We start from the raw sequence: 16777 nt of genomic DNA on the forward strand, positions 1-16777 counted from the left end.
AATAACATGAATGAGTGCATTTACACCTTTAAGACGCTGTCAAAAACGCACGTGTAGCAACGATCAGCCCAACTGGCGGAATCTTCACGTCTCGCGCGATCACTCTTCTATTCTATTTGGCGCGAGCGAGAACTAGCGGAACGGAAGTGACGTCGCGCCGACGTCTTTTCTAGACTCGCAGCCAATCCGATAGGTATATCTGGAAGCAGCGTGCTCAAGGGCAGAGAGAGCGAGCACATTAGAGAGGAAGACCCGAGCGGAGCAAACCTCGTGGGCTGCGTGGAAGCGAAGGTGAGAGCTCAAACCGGCGAAATGAAGCGAACATGTTCAAGTTCAGAGGCGTTCAAGCTTACTGTGCTGAAATAAACTAACTCAAGACTCCTCCGCCCTCGTCTTTCTTTAGAGAGTGCGTTAACAAATGACAAATACCATATTTATTTCAGTGCACGCCTTTTCGTAGAAGTTGAACGCTAACGTCGGCGTGTCATATATATATATAATATATATATGTATATATTATTATTATATATATATATATATATATATATATATATATATATATATATATATATATATATATATAATTATATATATTACACACAGCGTGTTGAAAGCAGCGTGTGTGTGACAGCGGAAGCGGCTCCGCCACCTGTCAGCTCACTTATGACACGTTATCTCGTCGCTTCATTGGAGGAATCAGCAGATAGAAATCGGTATTCGCTGCGTTTGTGTGTCACGCTGCCAAACGCACAAGAAGCAAGAAGGACGGCCATAGCGAGGAGAGGCAGTAGTCACGTCCAGCTTGAGTGATCCGCAGTGTGAAGTGCTGCTAGCTTCCTTGAATGACCTGTCCTAGAGGGGGTGGAGGGGGGGGGTGACCCTGTCAGTGGGTAGACATTACACTGTCCCTGTTTACTGACCTTGACCGCCAGCAATGGGCTGCTGCACAGATAAGCTATCTTAATAAGCAATATTCATTGCTATAACCTCCAGTCTGCGCGTTTTTTTCTTCTTCTTCAAACAACTGCATGATCTTTCTATAATTAGTTTTAGCTGAAAAGTGATTTGATGTATTATGCACCATATATATTGACATGTGGTAGGCTGGGAAGTTGGGAGTAATGTGGCATTAGTCATGACTGAAACATTCAACACTGTCAGGACTAGTAGCAGATGGACTTGACAAGCTTAACAGGCTGTGTATATTTCCTGAATGAGTTCATTGAGTCATTAAATTTTTAGATTTCATGTAACAGTGAAGAAGCTATAATTAGTGTGGAAATGGTGAGAAGACAGCTGTTTTGTAGTTTTAGTAGTATCTGTAGTCCTTTTCATTATTTTATTGTATCTTTTTACAGCCAGATTTTAGTTTAGAGACACACGCTGCAGCGTGGTGCCACCTGGAGGCCACAGCTATTGTCAAAGGAACCATCGGAAGCAGCGTTGTAGTAAGAGAAGGACCTGACTCGAGCAGACAAGAGAGGTTATTGTCTCCTCTGCGTTTAATTCAATTGCATCCTGTGTTGTCTCCTGTGTCTGTAATTTAGAACGTGCTGCTGTTTCAAGAATACTCGTGCATTCTCAATAAATAGGATTTTTCCCACCTCACTGTTCATTTTTTTTTTTTTCATGAGCTACTTTTCCCCAATGTGACTCTCACATGATTTTCCATTGCACAAAGGCTCCTACGCACCCCTGACCCCTCTCCCCTCCTCCTCTCCTACTCCCTCTATCGCTTTTTTTTTTTTTTTTTTGCACACCCAGTTGAAGGTTGAAACACTAGTTACACTAGTTTTTTTTGTTTAGTTTTTTATACGTCGATGTGGCTTCAGGAACGGCTCCTTTTCTCTTGTTTTTTTGCAGTGATGCTTATTACTGGGGATTTTGGTCAGAGAAGAACAGGTTTTCACATCATGATGCATTGTGCTTGTTTCCAGTTCAAGTTCAACTACTGGTTAGATGGGGTTTTCCTTTTAATTGTATGATGCTTGGATATGCGGATCCAGGAAAGCCTCAGAGCTCTTAACAAAAAGGCTATTTTTAATCAATAAAATCATGTGATTGTTCTTGCGTGAGTCGAAGTGCTTGAACGCATGAACACATGCAAGGTGTATTAAGAGCCTGACAATTTGTTGATTGCAGACAGAGGAACCATAATAATAGTTATTATGTTATCATTGTTTTGGCAGATATATTTAGGGTTCCACTAACTAATAATAATTGTTAATTTAAAAGGAGATTAGTGTCAGCCGTTTAAAATGCACAAATAAATTTCAAAATCACATGAAAAGAATGGGGTTTGAGTCCGGTGTGGACAAAAACTAGAAGATGGCCTCTTATTTTTTTTTTTGCGTGTAACTTATTTTCTTAACTATTTTCAGTTAGGTTTTGGCACCATTACTACTTGGTTAGGTAGTCACGGTTTGGGTAAAAACAAGTCAACATTGAGTATTTTCATATGAGAACAGCGGCTTTCTGGCAGAGAGCCCTGAAATCACACTTCTCCCGCTGATGGTGAAATCTAGGGTTACCATCTAACTGTGTCTTATTACGTGCATGTTCACACCTGTCCTGTTGGTTTGACTAAGTTTATTCAGTGTAAGGTTGATTGAGTAATCGTATAAGGGAAGGACCTTTTCACTTCTAGCTTCTTCGCCCCCTCGTAATGACCCTCAACTCGGTTCACAATAGTGCCGTTATAATGTTCGGACAAAAGGCTATTTTCCAATGGAAGCAACAGTTCCTTTTTTTTCTAAAACGGTTTGTCCAGTAACGAAGAACATTTTCAGGAAGCATCTTTTGTCAGCATGTGTCAACCTGTAAATCAACTGTCAGATACTGACTGGTATATAATCTGATAGAAACCATTTCTAGCCTCTTACTGTTTTTCTTTCAGTCTGCATTATTTTGAGGAAAGCCCCCCCAAAACTGACACTGGCAGTCTGTTTTTTTTTTTTAAATATTTCACCTTGACTACAAGGTCTCAGTGTAGCAATGACTTCTACCACAGTGTCTTAACATGTCATGCGTAGTGAGTGTAGTTCCAAGAAGGGTGTGACTCAACTTTGCTCTTACTATCTTTTGCACACAACTGTCTAAAAATGATTCAATGGAGATACAAGTGGTGCTTCTTGGTCATGGTCCGGAGACCGCTACAAGAATGGACGAAAAGCACATCCAAGCAGTCTTTTTTTTTTTTGGCATTCTGTTGTATAGTGTTAATATCCATAGGTGACTCAACTGAAAGAGTAGCTAATCTGATTAAAGTATTAAGAGCCGGTATGTTTGGTATGTAAGATTATAGACATGGCTCTGCCAACTAGCAATTAGCTTTACAAAGTAGCTAAGCCTGTCCTAATTCCATTATTAAGCCTATATCGTCAAGTGTCTTTAGGTTGTGTTTGCAAAGTGGTCTATGAAAAAGAACAATGTGACCTTTTGCTCTGATATACTGTTTTTTTTTTTTTTGTGGGGTTTTGTCACCCTGCAAGGTTATGGAAGCTCACAAAGTCCTAGGGCTATGTGAGGCCATATTCTAAAGTTAGCTGTACTTTGTAATACCTAGAATAGCAAGTGTTTTCTAAGTTATGGCCGGGGTTCAAGATGTCTGCACCCTCATTTGCTTTATTGGGATACACTTGGAGCACAAGGTTAGGCTTTTTAATCTATGCTCCCTTGGAGCATGCTGTTCGAGTTTAGCAAGGCCACGGTTTGGAGCTGCAAATGAGGGCATGTCTGATCGTTTGTCCTCTGGGCATGTGCTCACACTCGCTCTCCTCACGCATGTCCAGCTTGGGATCTCTCTCAAGTGGAGTAGAATTGGCCCGTAGGGGTCATTACGAGTTTTTCCTCTGATGTCTAGCCGCACAGTACTCATTCAAATCACCCGCGGCAACCTCAACGTCTTTTGTCTTAGAGTTCTAGCTTTACTTTACTGTTTAGACTGAACAGGCAGTTACAGGATGCACTTAACAGATGCAGTACAAATAAAGTGAGCTAAAGTTGTTTGTATGTTTCGAGTGTGTGGTTTCATTCAATCCAAAGTTTGGCCAGTGTGTTAATGGTTTAACCCTTGAAGTGCTATACGTCTGACATTTAGGTTGATTAAGAGCTGTTGTAGTGAAGTGGAGTGATAAGACCAGGGCTGGTTGATAAGTTTATTTGTTTTGTTCTTCTCTGAAGGTTGGACAGGGTGTAAAAGGTCCCAGGGTGTTTTTTTTTTTTTTTTTTTTTTTTTTTTTTTTGGTCCTATCTTCCTCTCTGCTCACTAGAATTGGGGATGAATTAGGGTTGGTTAAAGGTAGCCTTGCTTATCACTGAAGAAGTTAGTTTGTTGGTTTAAGGTGGAACTGTGTGAATTACTGCTTGATCTTCACGGATGTACCTTGTCGGAGGATTTTGCTGTCATGTGGTTACCTGAAAACAATTTGCAAATGCTTTGAATGTATAGATCTTGTTTGGGGTTGCACTTGTGAAAATGTTCGTTGTATGAGTCAGTGTGTCTTGTTGTAGAAATGTGGTGTAACTCTGTACTGCTTCTATTATTAACACCCCCTTGTGCAAGCCATGTTTGAACAAAAAAAAGCATCGACCTTCCCACCATTGTGCTTTTCACAGTGTACAAAGAAATGATGGCACCCTTATTTTTGTGTAGGAATGTTGTTCTTTGGGTAACTTCTCAAAGAGTGATAAGGTCACTGCAGTAGATCAATCGCGATATTGTCTTTGCAGACTTGCAATCTTACAGGTACGTTCGCAGTGGAGAGGTTTTTATCACAACTAACGTCGAACTAATTTTGATGCCACATTTTAAATATAATACTATAATTCAATAGTATCGAAGCTAACAAAACCAGCTCTACAATCAGATTTTTAACCCTAGGCTGCACAGATGAATCGGCGGTCGTCATTAACAGCATTCTAGTTGATTTATTGATAATGTTAATAACTACTGACAAACATATCTGTGTACTGACTTTACCAGCCCTTATCATCACAGAAGGGTGTGCTTAAGTGTGTGATAAGCCAGTCTTGTTGAGACTTCTTGAGCAGAGTCGTCGCACACACTGTCGACTACCAAACCACAGCTGAATTCTGTTTCTTACTCACCTTGCTAAAATGGCAATCATCAGCCAGCTTTGAAAAACAACAGCAGAAGGCCATGAGGTGACTACGAGCTGTCCAAGTGTCAAATATCAGTGACTCGATAGAAAATTCAAAGTGGACAGAAATTTTAGACAATCAAATTTTTCTCCCATACCTTTTTAAATGTGCTTTGATAATACAAATAATGATTCATCTGATTTATGATATGAGAAGGTTTAACACTTGGTGTTCTGAATATGCACTATCAAATGTTTTGTAATAAATCCATTAAGAGATACAGAGCCCATCTGATCTGACATGAAGCACCTTACAGAGCAGGCCTCTCCTGAGGATCATCATACGCATGCCTCTTATTCCACTGTTATTACAGTATTAAACAAAATATACAGAAGTGTTGCATTTCCTCTGTTTTAATTGAAACTTTGCTTTGTTTGGCTTGTCTTTTGGATCAAAGTTAGTGGGAAGCTACTTATTCTGTTATTGTACTCTTCTGGCAATAGAGTTCACACAGAGGCATGGAGTCCGTGTTGACCTGAACTGGACACTGGTCTTTTGTGCCTCGAAACAGTGCATCCTTTCTAGTTAGCAGCAAAGGAAACCCCATGGTTGTTTGGAGAAGAGGTGGGATGTGTTCTTTGGACACCCCAGTATTCCCAGAAGTGAAACCACAACACACTGTACACATTGTGCGCAAATGAAACCCACATCATACTCCACCGAAAAATCCCTTGAGTATAAAACACTCATCTCTTTGTAGACTTTAAAGGTGGCTGTATTTTATTTGCAGCCACAAAGTCTGTGATGAGTTGTTTTAATACTCGAGGGAAAAGTTTGAGTGGATTGTCGTTTTTGCAAACTGTGAAAACTTGCTTGATGCTTCATTTATTGACTTTACTTGTTTTGTTTCCCCCTTTTTTCAGATTCTGTGAAGCAGCAATGGATCAGGCAAGGACAACAATATCCAAAATTGTGAGTATTGTAACCAGTATTATAACCCAAATCCTAAAATAACCAGCTTTGCCAGAAGGAATTCTCCTCCCCTTATTACCACTTTAGAAATGAGGGTTGTCCTGGCTGTCCATCTTTTGTAATTGACTGTTTTTTCTTTTCATCTTGGAGAGCAAATAATTATTACTTTACATCATCACCATGCTGAATGATAATTAGGGGAAGGAACCTAAATACTATGTACCATCACCAACAGCCTCTGAGAACTGCAGAGCATTTGGACTAACTGTTACAAATACAGACTTGGACGTTCTGTTGAAAAACCAGTTCAGTGTGTTGCTGCGTTTTGTACTGTGCAAACTTGATGGCTTTTACAACAGGCAAACATTACCACATAGAAACTTAGAGTCATTTTTTACTAAGTATATTATGAAATCTGAGCACAGTGTCACAAGAAACAGTTACTTCACACACCCAGTGTGTCTTAAGGCCTGAAAGCCTAACCATGATGATCAGGAACCATTTGCTGAGCATAAACTATTCACTGTAGCAGACTAACTGGAGGATTAATTAATGTGCTGTACTGTTGAAAGAATGACAGAGACAAACGTGAAACAAAACACTATCAGACGGTCACTCAGATGTGTCACTGGAAATGAGTTTCCATCAAAAGTAATGGCAGTAAAACAATTGTTTTCTTTTGGCACAGCACACCTGACGTGCACTCGTGCACGTGTCACAGCTCTTTGTGTTTTTGTTTTTTAAATGCACATAAGTTAACTATTATACAATCAGTTTTTAGGCTTTACTGATTTACCACTTCCTTCTTGTTTCATTGTCAAGACATTCAGGTAGACAAGATGTCATTGTTTTTTGTTCTCGTATTTGGTCAATGGTTTTGCACGCAACCTCCTCCCCCTCCTTTGTGAGCTTTCAGTACTTAACATAGACTCTCTGTGAATTGTTCTCATTACAGTTTAATGGGGAGCCGCACTCCTACACGCGTTTCAACTTGACCCAGAACATGGAAGGCGATAACAGCCAGGTGGAGATGAAGCTATCATCTGACATGGATGAGGAGGTTGGGGGAAATGGTGTGGGAGAGCATCTCAACCATAACTCCAGCCGCAAACCCTACATGGCTCAAAAGCTGGGACGCACACCGAAGAATCTCTGCTTCATGGCAGCTTCCACCCTTCTCATCTTTATTATCGGTAAGAATTGTTTTTTTCTTATTACTTTATATGTATTGGTGGTGTTATCAAGAGACAGCATTGTCATTCGACACCTATACTGATAATCCACAGCTTTATATGGCTGTGTTCTCCCGGTGACAGGAAGTAATGAGTACTCTTTTTAGGTTTATTATGGATATTAGAGACTGGATATTGCATTGTTTTATAGCTGAAGCAGGATAAACTAAAATATACAGTTTCTAAGACTCAGAAAGAAGACGTGAATTCTCTAGAACTTTTTGACTCGCCAACAAGACGTAAGAACCTGGTGATGTGGCTCTGAATTTAACTTGAAGGCTTGTGGGGAATTGTCACCAATCGAGCTTTTTATCATGTGAAAATGCTTAAAGCTCACATTTGACCATATCTCTCTCTGAGCAACTTTTAAGCATCTGGCAGTCAGACCTTTGCATGTAGTAGTTGTTTCAATAAAATGTAATTTTACTGTAAGTTTACTGGATTCTAGTTGGAAGAAGTTTCTCGGCTGGTGTAAGGTATACATACTGTACAGTACTGTCATTGTCCCTTGGTGGTATAGCATTTCAAAATGCTGACTGCGTGGTTTAGCCTGTAACCCAATGCCTTATTGTCTGTCCTTGGATGTGGACCTTCTTCCTCTCTATCAGAGTAATTTCAGGGATGAAAACCTAAGGGGCACAGACTCGGAAGACCTTATACTGAGCACACTGGTGTTCTGACACTGAAAAAAATAAATATATTTCCCCAAATAGTTCAAAGTCAGGCAAAGTGTGGTCATTTTTTCTTTTGGCTCTCCTGTAAAATTGGCCAAATGTTACACATTCCCTTCCGGTTGTCACCCTCTGACCCTGTTTTTTCAGGGTACTTGATTGGTTACCTGGTTCACCGGAAGAAGGATGTGGCTCCAAACTGTGCAGCCTCTGTGCTCCCCTTTGAAAAACCTGCTGAACACGAGACAGGTGCTGCCCCTCTCATGGACTGGGACGATGTCAAAAAGCTCTTCGCACAAAAACTCTCTCCACCCAAATTTGAACCTGTCCTCAGGTAAATATAAACCCTATACAATGTGCTGTAAAATGACTGTGAAAATGTCTGTTAATGTTACATAATTTACAGTTTTAAAAGGTGAGTCATCATCTCCTGTTTTCCTGTCTCCCCTCTCATATTTTATTACCTCCTCACAGTGAGTTTTCCACTGCTGACCACCGAGCTGGTTCTTCAGGAGATGAGAGTTTGGGGAACAAGGTGCTCAACAGGTTTAAAGAGTACGGCATGAACAGCTGGACCGATGAGCACTTTGTTAAGGTTCAAGACCCTCCAGCTTCTGGATACAACAAGTTTGTTTTCAAGAATGGAAGTGAGGAGCGTCTAGATGGATTTCTGTCATACAGTGGCAATGGAGCAGTAAAGGTAAACTTAAAAACTAAAAGGGAGAAAAAAATTGAATTAAGTAAGAAAAGCACTATATGGTAATGTTGTTATGTTTGGTGTTCAGGGTGCCGTGTTGTATGCACATTACGGGGAGGAAAGTGACTTCAGGATGCTGCGTGACAAGAACATCAACATGAGTGGCCGGGTCATGCTGGTCAGAGCTGGTAGGATCAGCTTTGCTGAGAAGGTGAGTTATAGTATAATGTTTAATGTTACTGTAAACTTTCTTCTTTCTGAAGTATGATGTTTTTACAAGTTACATTTTGTTTTTTTTAATTGCTTTTTATTTCCTTAATTTTTACAGGTTGCTAATGCTGCCAAAATGAGTGCCTCTGCTGTGTTGATCTACCCAGATTCTGCTGATTACACTTCTGATGAGACCACTCAGTTCTTTGGACATGTGAGTGTGGACAGTTTACCCCTGGAGAAATGTTGATATTAAGTCTCTTGTGTTGACTATCGATTCCCTGTTTAGTTTGTACTTTATGCTCGACTAGCCTGCAGAGGACTGCAAATGTTTTATGAGGAAGAAAAATCAATCAAGTCTGTCAGGGCAAAAGAACACACAAATGAATGAATTGGGAACACTTCTCCTGCATTGTTTCATTTGGGCGCTCTGTCAAAAAGAAGGGAAGCAAAATTGTGATATAACGTCTGTCTGTCAGTCTAACCTTACTCTGAATATTTCCTGCAGGTTCACCTGGGTTCAGGAGATCCCTACACACCAGGCTTCCCCTCTTTCAACCACACTCAGTTCCCACCGGTCCAGTCTTCAGGCCTGCCAAAAATCTTGGCTCAGACCATCACAGCACGCATGGCTACCAACATTCTGAGGTAAGGTTTACATATCCTATGGACCAACTGAAACAAGACGCATAACAATAATTAACAGTATTAATGCTCATTGTCTGCATCCCACAGGCAGCTGGGGGGTCAGAATGTGCCTGAAGGTTGGGGAGTCGTCACCAAACTGGGAGATGAGACCGATGTTATTACTGTGGAAGTCAACAATGTTCTTACTGAGAAGAAGATTATAAATGTCTTTGGGGTCATCAAAGGCTTTGTGGATTCAGGTACAATGAGATGTTAATTTAACGAGAGAGAGAGATACTGTGATCAGGAATTCAGTATAGTGAAAAATAAGATGAGTGATGAATGTCTTCTTATTATCTTTTATTTTAGATCGATATGTGGTTATTGGTGCCCAGAGGGATGCTTGGGGTTCAGGTTTTGCTGCATCGACTGTCGGGACCAGTGTCCTTGTTGAGCTGGCACGTTCCATATCGGACATGGTGAAGAACAGTGAGTGTCAGATGGCAGCTGATGCTTATTTTTTTAAATGTGAAATAGTGCTAAATGTTAAGTAATATTGACGTTATTATGAATTAATCGAGCAGTCATATGATATGCTAAGTCAGAATCTGAGTATCTTTTCTGTTTTTTTGTTAATGTGCATTTGTTTTCCACTTGACAGACGGATTCAAGCCAAGGAGAAGCATTGTGTTTGCCAGTTGGAGTGCTGGAGAGTATGGGAGCGTTGGCGCCACCGAGTGGTTGGAGGTGAGAATTGCACCATACCTTTTTTCAGGGTGTCCACGGAGTATTAAAAAGTAATAAATCAACTTAGTGAAAATGTAGGTCCTTTTTAAAAAGAAATAAATGTCTGATTGTGAGGTTTTTTTTTTTGTTTTTGTTTTTTAAGAAAATCACATTTGTTGTAAGTTTGTTTGTTAAAAGTGCGTCAGAATTTATTACATAGACTATACATAGGATTGTTCTGTGTAGTTCATGCATTCAGGGTCTCTCGTTATTTCTGTCATTTAGAGTTCGCAGAGGCCATTTATGAGATCAATGTATATTTGAGGAGGGGGTGATGTGTTTATTGGCAGATTATCACACAGCCAGTGGTATTGTTTAAAGCGTGCATGTGACCTACACAGGCCAGTATCTAAACATGGACTCATCACACAGCTGTGTTTTCATTTTGAGACTGTAACGTTTAGTCAACATGTGAGAACTCGTCTGAAAGAGTCTCCTGTTGTTGCTTCATGTGTTAAACAACAACTGTACTTGGACTTTGTCCAGACATTATCGTGTAAAAATGGCATTCAGCGTCGCTCCCTCTGCTCCGGCACCATGAGTTACCATGGTGACGGGAACGCCCTGAAACTTTGTAATGATTCTCAAGAAGTTTGTGGTTTGTATGACGGTACAACATCACTTTCGCCTTGGATAAAAGTGTCAGCTAAATGTAAATGACAAAGTAACAGTGTGAGTGCTCTCCCATTTATCGATCCTGTTTTTGCCATATGACTGGAAGCAAGTTCTGTTGAGGTTTTAAAAAATATGTACAAGGTATTGAATGGTATTATATTTAGCACACCTGCATAAACCCTGTGTGTTTGTTTGTTTTTTTTTTTTTTCTACTGAAGGTGTTTCAACTGCATTTTTCTTGATCAATTATGCAGTGTTAGCAGTCTTATTCAATTTTGTATTTTATATCCAGGGTTATCTTTCTTCTCTGAGCATGAAGGCCTTCTCCTACATCAACCTGGATGGAGTCGTATCAGGTATTTGCTTCAGGTTTCTAGATTAGGCTAATAAATATTTAACACTCTCCAACTACAATATCATACTATATATATTTTTCAGAATGACTGAACTAAAATCTTCTTTTCCAGGTCGGAATGGATTTAAAGTGGCAGCCAGTCCCTTGATGTATAACCTGATCGAGGGCGCTCTGAAGGAGGTAAATCACAACGGGCCAGAAGGACTTTTAGTGAATCAGACTTAATGTTTATTACAATCCTACACTATTATTATTATTTAAATACTATTTTCAGTTCAATTGAATGTGATGGTGTAATGTACCATTGTCCTCTCCTCAGGTGAACTACACAAACCAGGCATCTCTCTATTCTCAATTTGCAAAGGGCAACTGGGAACAAAATCTGTAAGTCGCTGTTGGTGCGGTTATATCCACAGAGTCTAAGCAGTGTTTATAACTCAACATGATGTCTAAGCTTTTCACACCAGTATCACATCCACAGCTGGCATGTGTAGGATAGTGGTCATTCTCAAGTTTGGCCATTGTTCACTACCTAATCTTTTTCCTAATATTTATCTACGTTAAGAGAAATCACAGATTAAAGCTCCTGCATGTGTTTATGTTCCAGGTTGGAGCCTATGAAGTTGGATAATGCTGCATATCCATTCCTCGCCTTTTCTGGCATTCCCTCAGTGTCATTTAGATTCACTTCTGGTAATCCAGTAAGTCATCCTGCTGTACTAGAAGTTCAGTTAGTCTTTTTTGAGCCAGTACTCAGAGTAATAAATGAACTGTACCCTTGGCCATTAAATTAAAGCATGGTTCATTCTGGGATGTTTCTTTCCTCACTGTAATTCTCAACACACATTTGTTTTTCCTATCAGGAGTATCCGTACTTTGGCACAATGCTGGACACCCGGGAGAAACTGAACGCTGCCACATCCAACCAGGTTCCTCAGCTGGCTGAAACAGCAACCCGGTTTGCAGGTCACATGGTGCTGAGGCTGGTCCATGATCATTTGCTGCGGATGGACCTGATGAAGTATGACAAGATTATACGGAATCGGGTGGCTCAGATCAACAGGGAAGTTCTTAAGATTAAGAAGGTGAGTGTCCAGTTGTTTTCTTTCCGTCTGGGATTGAACAGTTGACTCTGCTTTTAGGGTTGTTGCTTTAAAGAGTCAGAACACTAAATTACTCCTTGGCATGTTTTGTATGCTTGCAGATGCATCCCCAGCTGTTGCCTAAGGCCCTGACAGTGAAGTGGTTGATCATGGCCCATGGCTCCTACAGCCGCGCATCTCAAAGCCTGGCAAGAGACATCAAGAACAGCGACCTGGAAGACATAGAAATGTGCCGCATCATTAATGACCGCATCATGTCGGTAAGTCCTCCACAACTTTGGCTACATCCATTAGATAACTGCAAAACCAGTAATATTTCATGTGAATTCTGTGGTTATGTACTCCCAACTCTAAATATGCCTTAATGCCTGTGGAGTATCTTCACAAGAGAATTTGCATTTGACATGCAATGGGATGACCTTTCGTGAGTTTGTCAATCAACTCTAATCAGATGGCACTAATCTCTCTAGACATATGTGCACATGAATGTAGAATCTGTAGGCAAGTGAGCAAGATTTTAGCACTGGAAATGTTCTGGTTCCCATTTGTGGTCCGTACAGTATCGTCACGTTTCAGCGGGTGTCGGTTCCAACAGTCAATGCGGAGAGCAAAAGAGGCAGAAATACAATCTTGGAACTTATCAGCGATTTGGATTTGAAGTATTCATACGTTCATATACAGATGTGTTTAGAGATCAGCAGACATGAGTCTTTGTCTTTCTTACGTATCAAATTGCTACTTGGACTGCAGAAGAAATCTCGCCCTGGATATCCGATATCCTTTATTCATTTTTCAGATAGCTTCTGGCTATACCAGAAGCCCTGAAACATTGGTCATTGCCCCCAGTGGCTAAATCATTGCCATTAACTGATGGGTTCTGAAATTGTACCTATACAGTCCTAATGAAGCAGATAAATAAAGAAACTTAATTAATCTTTATCATGAAAGCAAGACAATAATCCAGTGACTCTTCAGAAAGCATTGCTAATTTTCTTCTTTCCATCATCCCGTGTTCCTCTTCTTGTTTGTGTAGGTGGAAAGGAACTTCCTGTCACCCTATATGTCTCCCAAAGAGAGTCCTTTCCGTCATATCCTGCTGGGGTCTGGTCCTCACACTCTCAAGGGTCTGTCCAACCACCTGGAAGCCCTCAGGGCTGACAACCCTGAGGCAGACGCCGACCTGTTCCGTCACCAGTTCGCCCTGGCAACCTGGACCATTCAGGGCTGTGCCAACACTATAGCAGGGGACATCTGGTCTTTGGATAATGAAATCTAAAATGTATTTTCTGCCCTCCTCCCTTGTTCAAGGTTTGGCCCTTTTTATCACGACTAGCAGTGTGAAAACCAGTAGGCTGTGACGATTCACCAACAGTCACGGTTTCTAAATGTATACCAAAAGCACAGTCATATCACCTCTATTCTGTAATCTTCAACATTTCAGTCATAAGTTGCCCCATCTCCCTCCTTCAGCCTTAACAAAAAGTTGATCTCTTTTCCGTTTTACCATGTGGTACTGAAATACCACATTATAAATACTTTGGTGCTAGTAACAACTACCTTCAAGCGGCCATGTTATGTGGCAGTACTACTTAAATTGGTGTTTGATGAATGTAGTGAAAGTGATGCTTTTTCAGCACAGTATCAGGTCATCTGTTTGCCAGCTCGGAGATTAAAAACAAAAACAAAAGGGCATTGTGATCTAATAAGCTAATGACTCTCCATTTGTTTACCATAATTCTTACAAATCAAAACTGCTGGGATTTCCACTGCTGCTGAAGCCTCGTGTTCAAACCTGAGCTGGTTTATGTTGGTAGCTATAATTTCATACTGTGCTGAAATGTGCCGCTCAACTCACTGTCAGAGATTCAGAAGTTGCTAAAAAAGGACTGAAGATTAATTTATAATGACACAACAACAGTTGTGATGCACAGAATACACAGAAATGGATCTTGGACATCTTGATCGTCTGTCGTTACTTGGCGCTTAACATGTGTGCTGCATTAATCTTTTAAGCAAAGTCCTAATTACACGCAACAATAGCTAAAAAAATTATTTAAAAATCTGAATTGGTTAATTATCTGAATCGTCCACCTCCTGGCATGAGAGCAAATCCGTAGGCCTTTCAAAAACTTAAGGGAGATGTGGCACTTGAACAGAATCCATACGTCTATTTATTGTTATTTATTTATCAGTGGCAGGGTTCACTATAAATAGTTTTTTATCGCCTTTTATAAAAACAAATGTATAATTATCGGGAGCAGTGCCTTCCATAATTATGACAGTTATACTGTCGAATTGACAAAAGCAGCATCTGCTAAAAGAAGTGTACATGTGGACCGACGGCCAGTACTGAACCCAACAATCAAATTCTACCTAACTGACACTGGATTGGTTCTTTAGGCAAGACCATATCGAACTTACTGAACACCTTTTGGCTGACTGTCAGTACCGGTCCCTTGGTCCATGCACACTTCTCGTCTCGACATTATCGGGAGCAGTGTCTTCCATAATGTAAAAAAAGAAGGTAGTTTTTGCCTACCAGTGTGTGTCTGTATCGGAGGCAGTGCCCTCCATATTTCACTGTAGGGGTGGATGTTTTTTATTATCGGGAACAGTGTTTCCCATAATGTGTACATAATGAATACATTGCTATACCATGCACATGCTGTGTGCATCTTCAGAACGCTTCTGCCGTTTCTGCGCTAATGTACCTTCTCTAGTTTCCTCCAAGTCTGCAGCTTCAGCCCACAAAGCTGAAAGATAGTGATGAGTTTTAACATCAGGTCCTCGAAAAATGTTTCTCATCTTGTCTGCTTTTTGAGGTAAAGGTGCTGCAGGTCTTTACATTTTCTGAGTGTCTCATTTTTAATCAAACGCTTATAATGTGTTGTCTTTTCTTTGGGCTTCATATGGAACTAACATGGAAGGTCTTTGGCTTTAAAGAAATGTTACAAACATGTTTGGGACCACTGGTTACAGCTGTGTGGTTCAGTAAAGATCACCACTCTGCAAAAGGGTTTTGTTTTTAATGATGCAGTCGGTGTGAAAGTACAGACTGCTTACTTTTTTGATGTGTTCATTCTTTTCTTTGTGCCTTTTTTCTGTTGTTTCATGACTGCTTTATGGAGCTGAGTTTCTACGTACAGTACTGCACTTCCAGAGGTTTTGAAGGACGTATACTTGGCTTGTTTTTTTGTTTTGACACTTCTGTATTTCTTTCTTTTTTCTGTTGTCTACTAGAATCAAGTTACTGGATTAAAAGCCTGTTATGCTAAAACACCTTTTTAGAAAAAAGTTACCAGAAGAATGAAAGTTGTAAAAAAAGTGGACAAATGACAAAATCTTACAAAATTGCACTGAATGTTAAAGTAGCTCACGTGGACCTCCTTTAGCTAATCTGCTAAATGTGGTCAGACTGTTTTTGATTTGTTTATGAAAAACTACACAAACTTCATTAGTTTTACATCAGTAGCCCTCTTTAATGATCCTTTAAGCATTGATGCATCAGTAGTCTGAGTGAATTAAATGGATCTGCTGGGCTACAAGTTGCATTTCTAATGGTCATCACAAAAATCCAAACCCGTTCTTAAGAGGATGTAGACGTAGGAATTAATCTGCAGAATTTGTTTGACAAGTTTTGTCACAAATGTTGGATAAATGTTTGGAAATTGTTAAAATAACAATGCTTTTTTCTTCTTCAAACTGTACACAAGTTTGCTTAGCTTTACGTTTCTGTTGCTGCAATAAACAATCCCATCACAACTGGTGAGTTGTCGTATGTTTGAGGTCACATTTGCCTAGTGGAGTTAAACTTCTGTTGGTTACATGACTGTAGGGTATAAATGATTGAATGCATGTGTCACTCTTCTGGGTTAACCTTGATTTATATAAAACTAAATGAGAGGTTAATTTGGGAAATCGTCTCCAAGTAATTTCACACATTGTGAAAATCTTAGTTTACTTTTCATAATAAAAGGGGGAAAAAAGTATTAACTATATTTTAACATTATCTTAGACAAACCTTAAGTTGATAAATAAGTTGATTTATATTGTCCATTAGAAAAAATGGCAAAGGGACAATGTAACACTGACATCTAGTGGTTAAAATTGGTCCTGCAGTGTCTTCCCTCACTTCCCGGATTGGAAACTCATGCAGGTTGCCACATTGAAGACACTGAACCTACATGAGTACAAACTGTTTTATTTCATGAACCTGCAATATAAAGACAGCAAGAAGTTTAATTTGGGTTGTTTTGAGAGAGACGAGGAGACGATGAGGAAGTTACTCCCACTTTCACAGTGGTTGGCACAAATAAACTCCCCTCTAGAAATCTGGAAAATAGAAACATCCGCACTTCAGCCCACACCACACTGATGTGGTGGTAGACCGTGTTTTGGGCAATTTA

General features: G+C 40.1%; 1 protein-coding gene across 1 annotated transcript; it reads left to right on the forward strand.

The window, feature by feature from the left end:
• The first annotated feature begins 161 nt into the window (after positions 1–161).
• LOC104932773 (transferrin receptor protein 1) lies at positions 162–16133 on the forward strand. The gene is made up of 18 exons (XM_027285220.1): positions 162–291; positions 6027–6075; positions 7031–7268; positions 8129–8312; positions 8453–8678; positions 8764–8886; positions 9004–9099; positions 9394–9533; positions 9621–9772; positions 9882–10001; positions 10174–10259; positions 11206–11269; positions 11381–11448; positions 11588–11652; positions 11876–11969; positions 12132–12353; positions 12473–12631; positions 13405–16133. The coding sequence occupies exons 2-18, from the start codon at positions 6043–6045 to the stop codon at positions 13645–13647; spliced, it is 2313 nt and encodes a 770-aa protein (XP_027141021.1). The 5' UTR covers positions 162–291; positions 6027–6042; the 3' UTR covers positions 13648–16133.
• Positions 16134–16777: the final 644 nt, after the last annotated feature.

The sequence above is a fragment of the Larimichthys crocea genome, chromosome XII (assembly GCF_000972845.2).
Source record: "Larimichthys crocea isolate SSNF chromosome XII, L_crocea_2.0, whole genome shotgun sequence".
Lineage (NCBI taxonomy): Eukaryota > Metazoa > Chordata > Actinopteri > Sciaenidae > Larimichthys > Larimichthys crocea.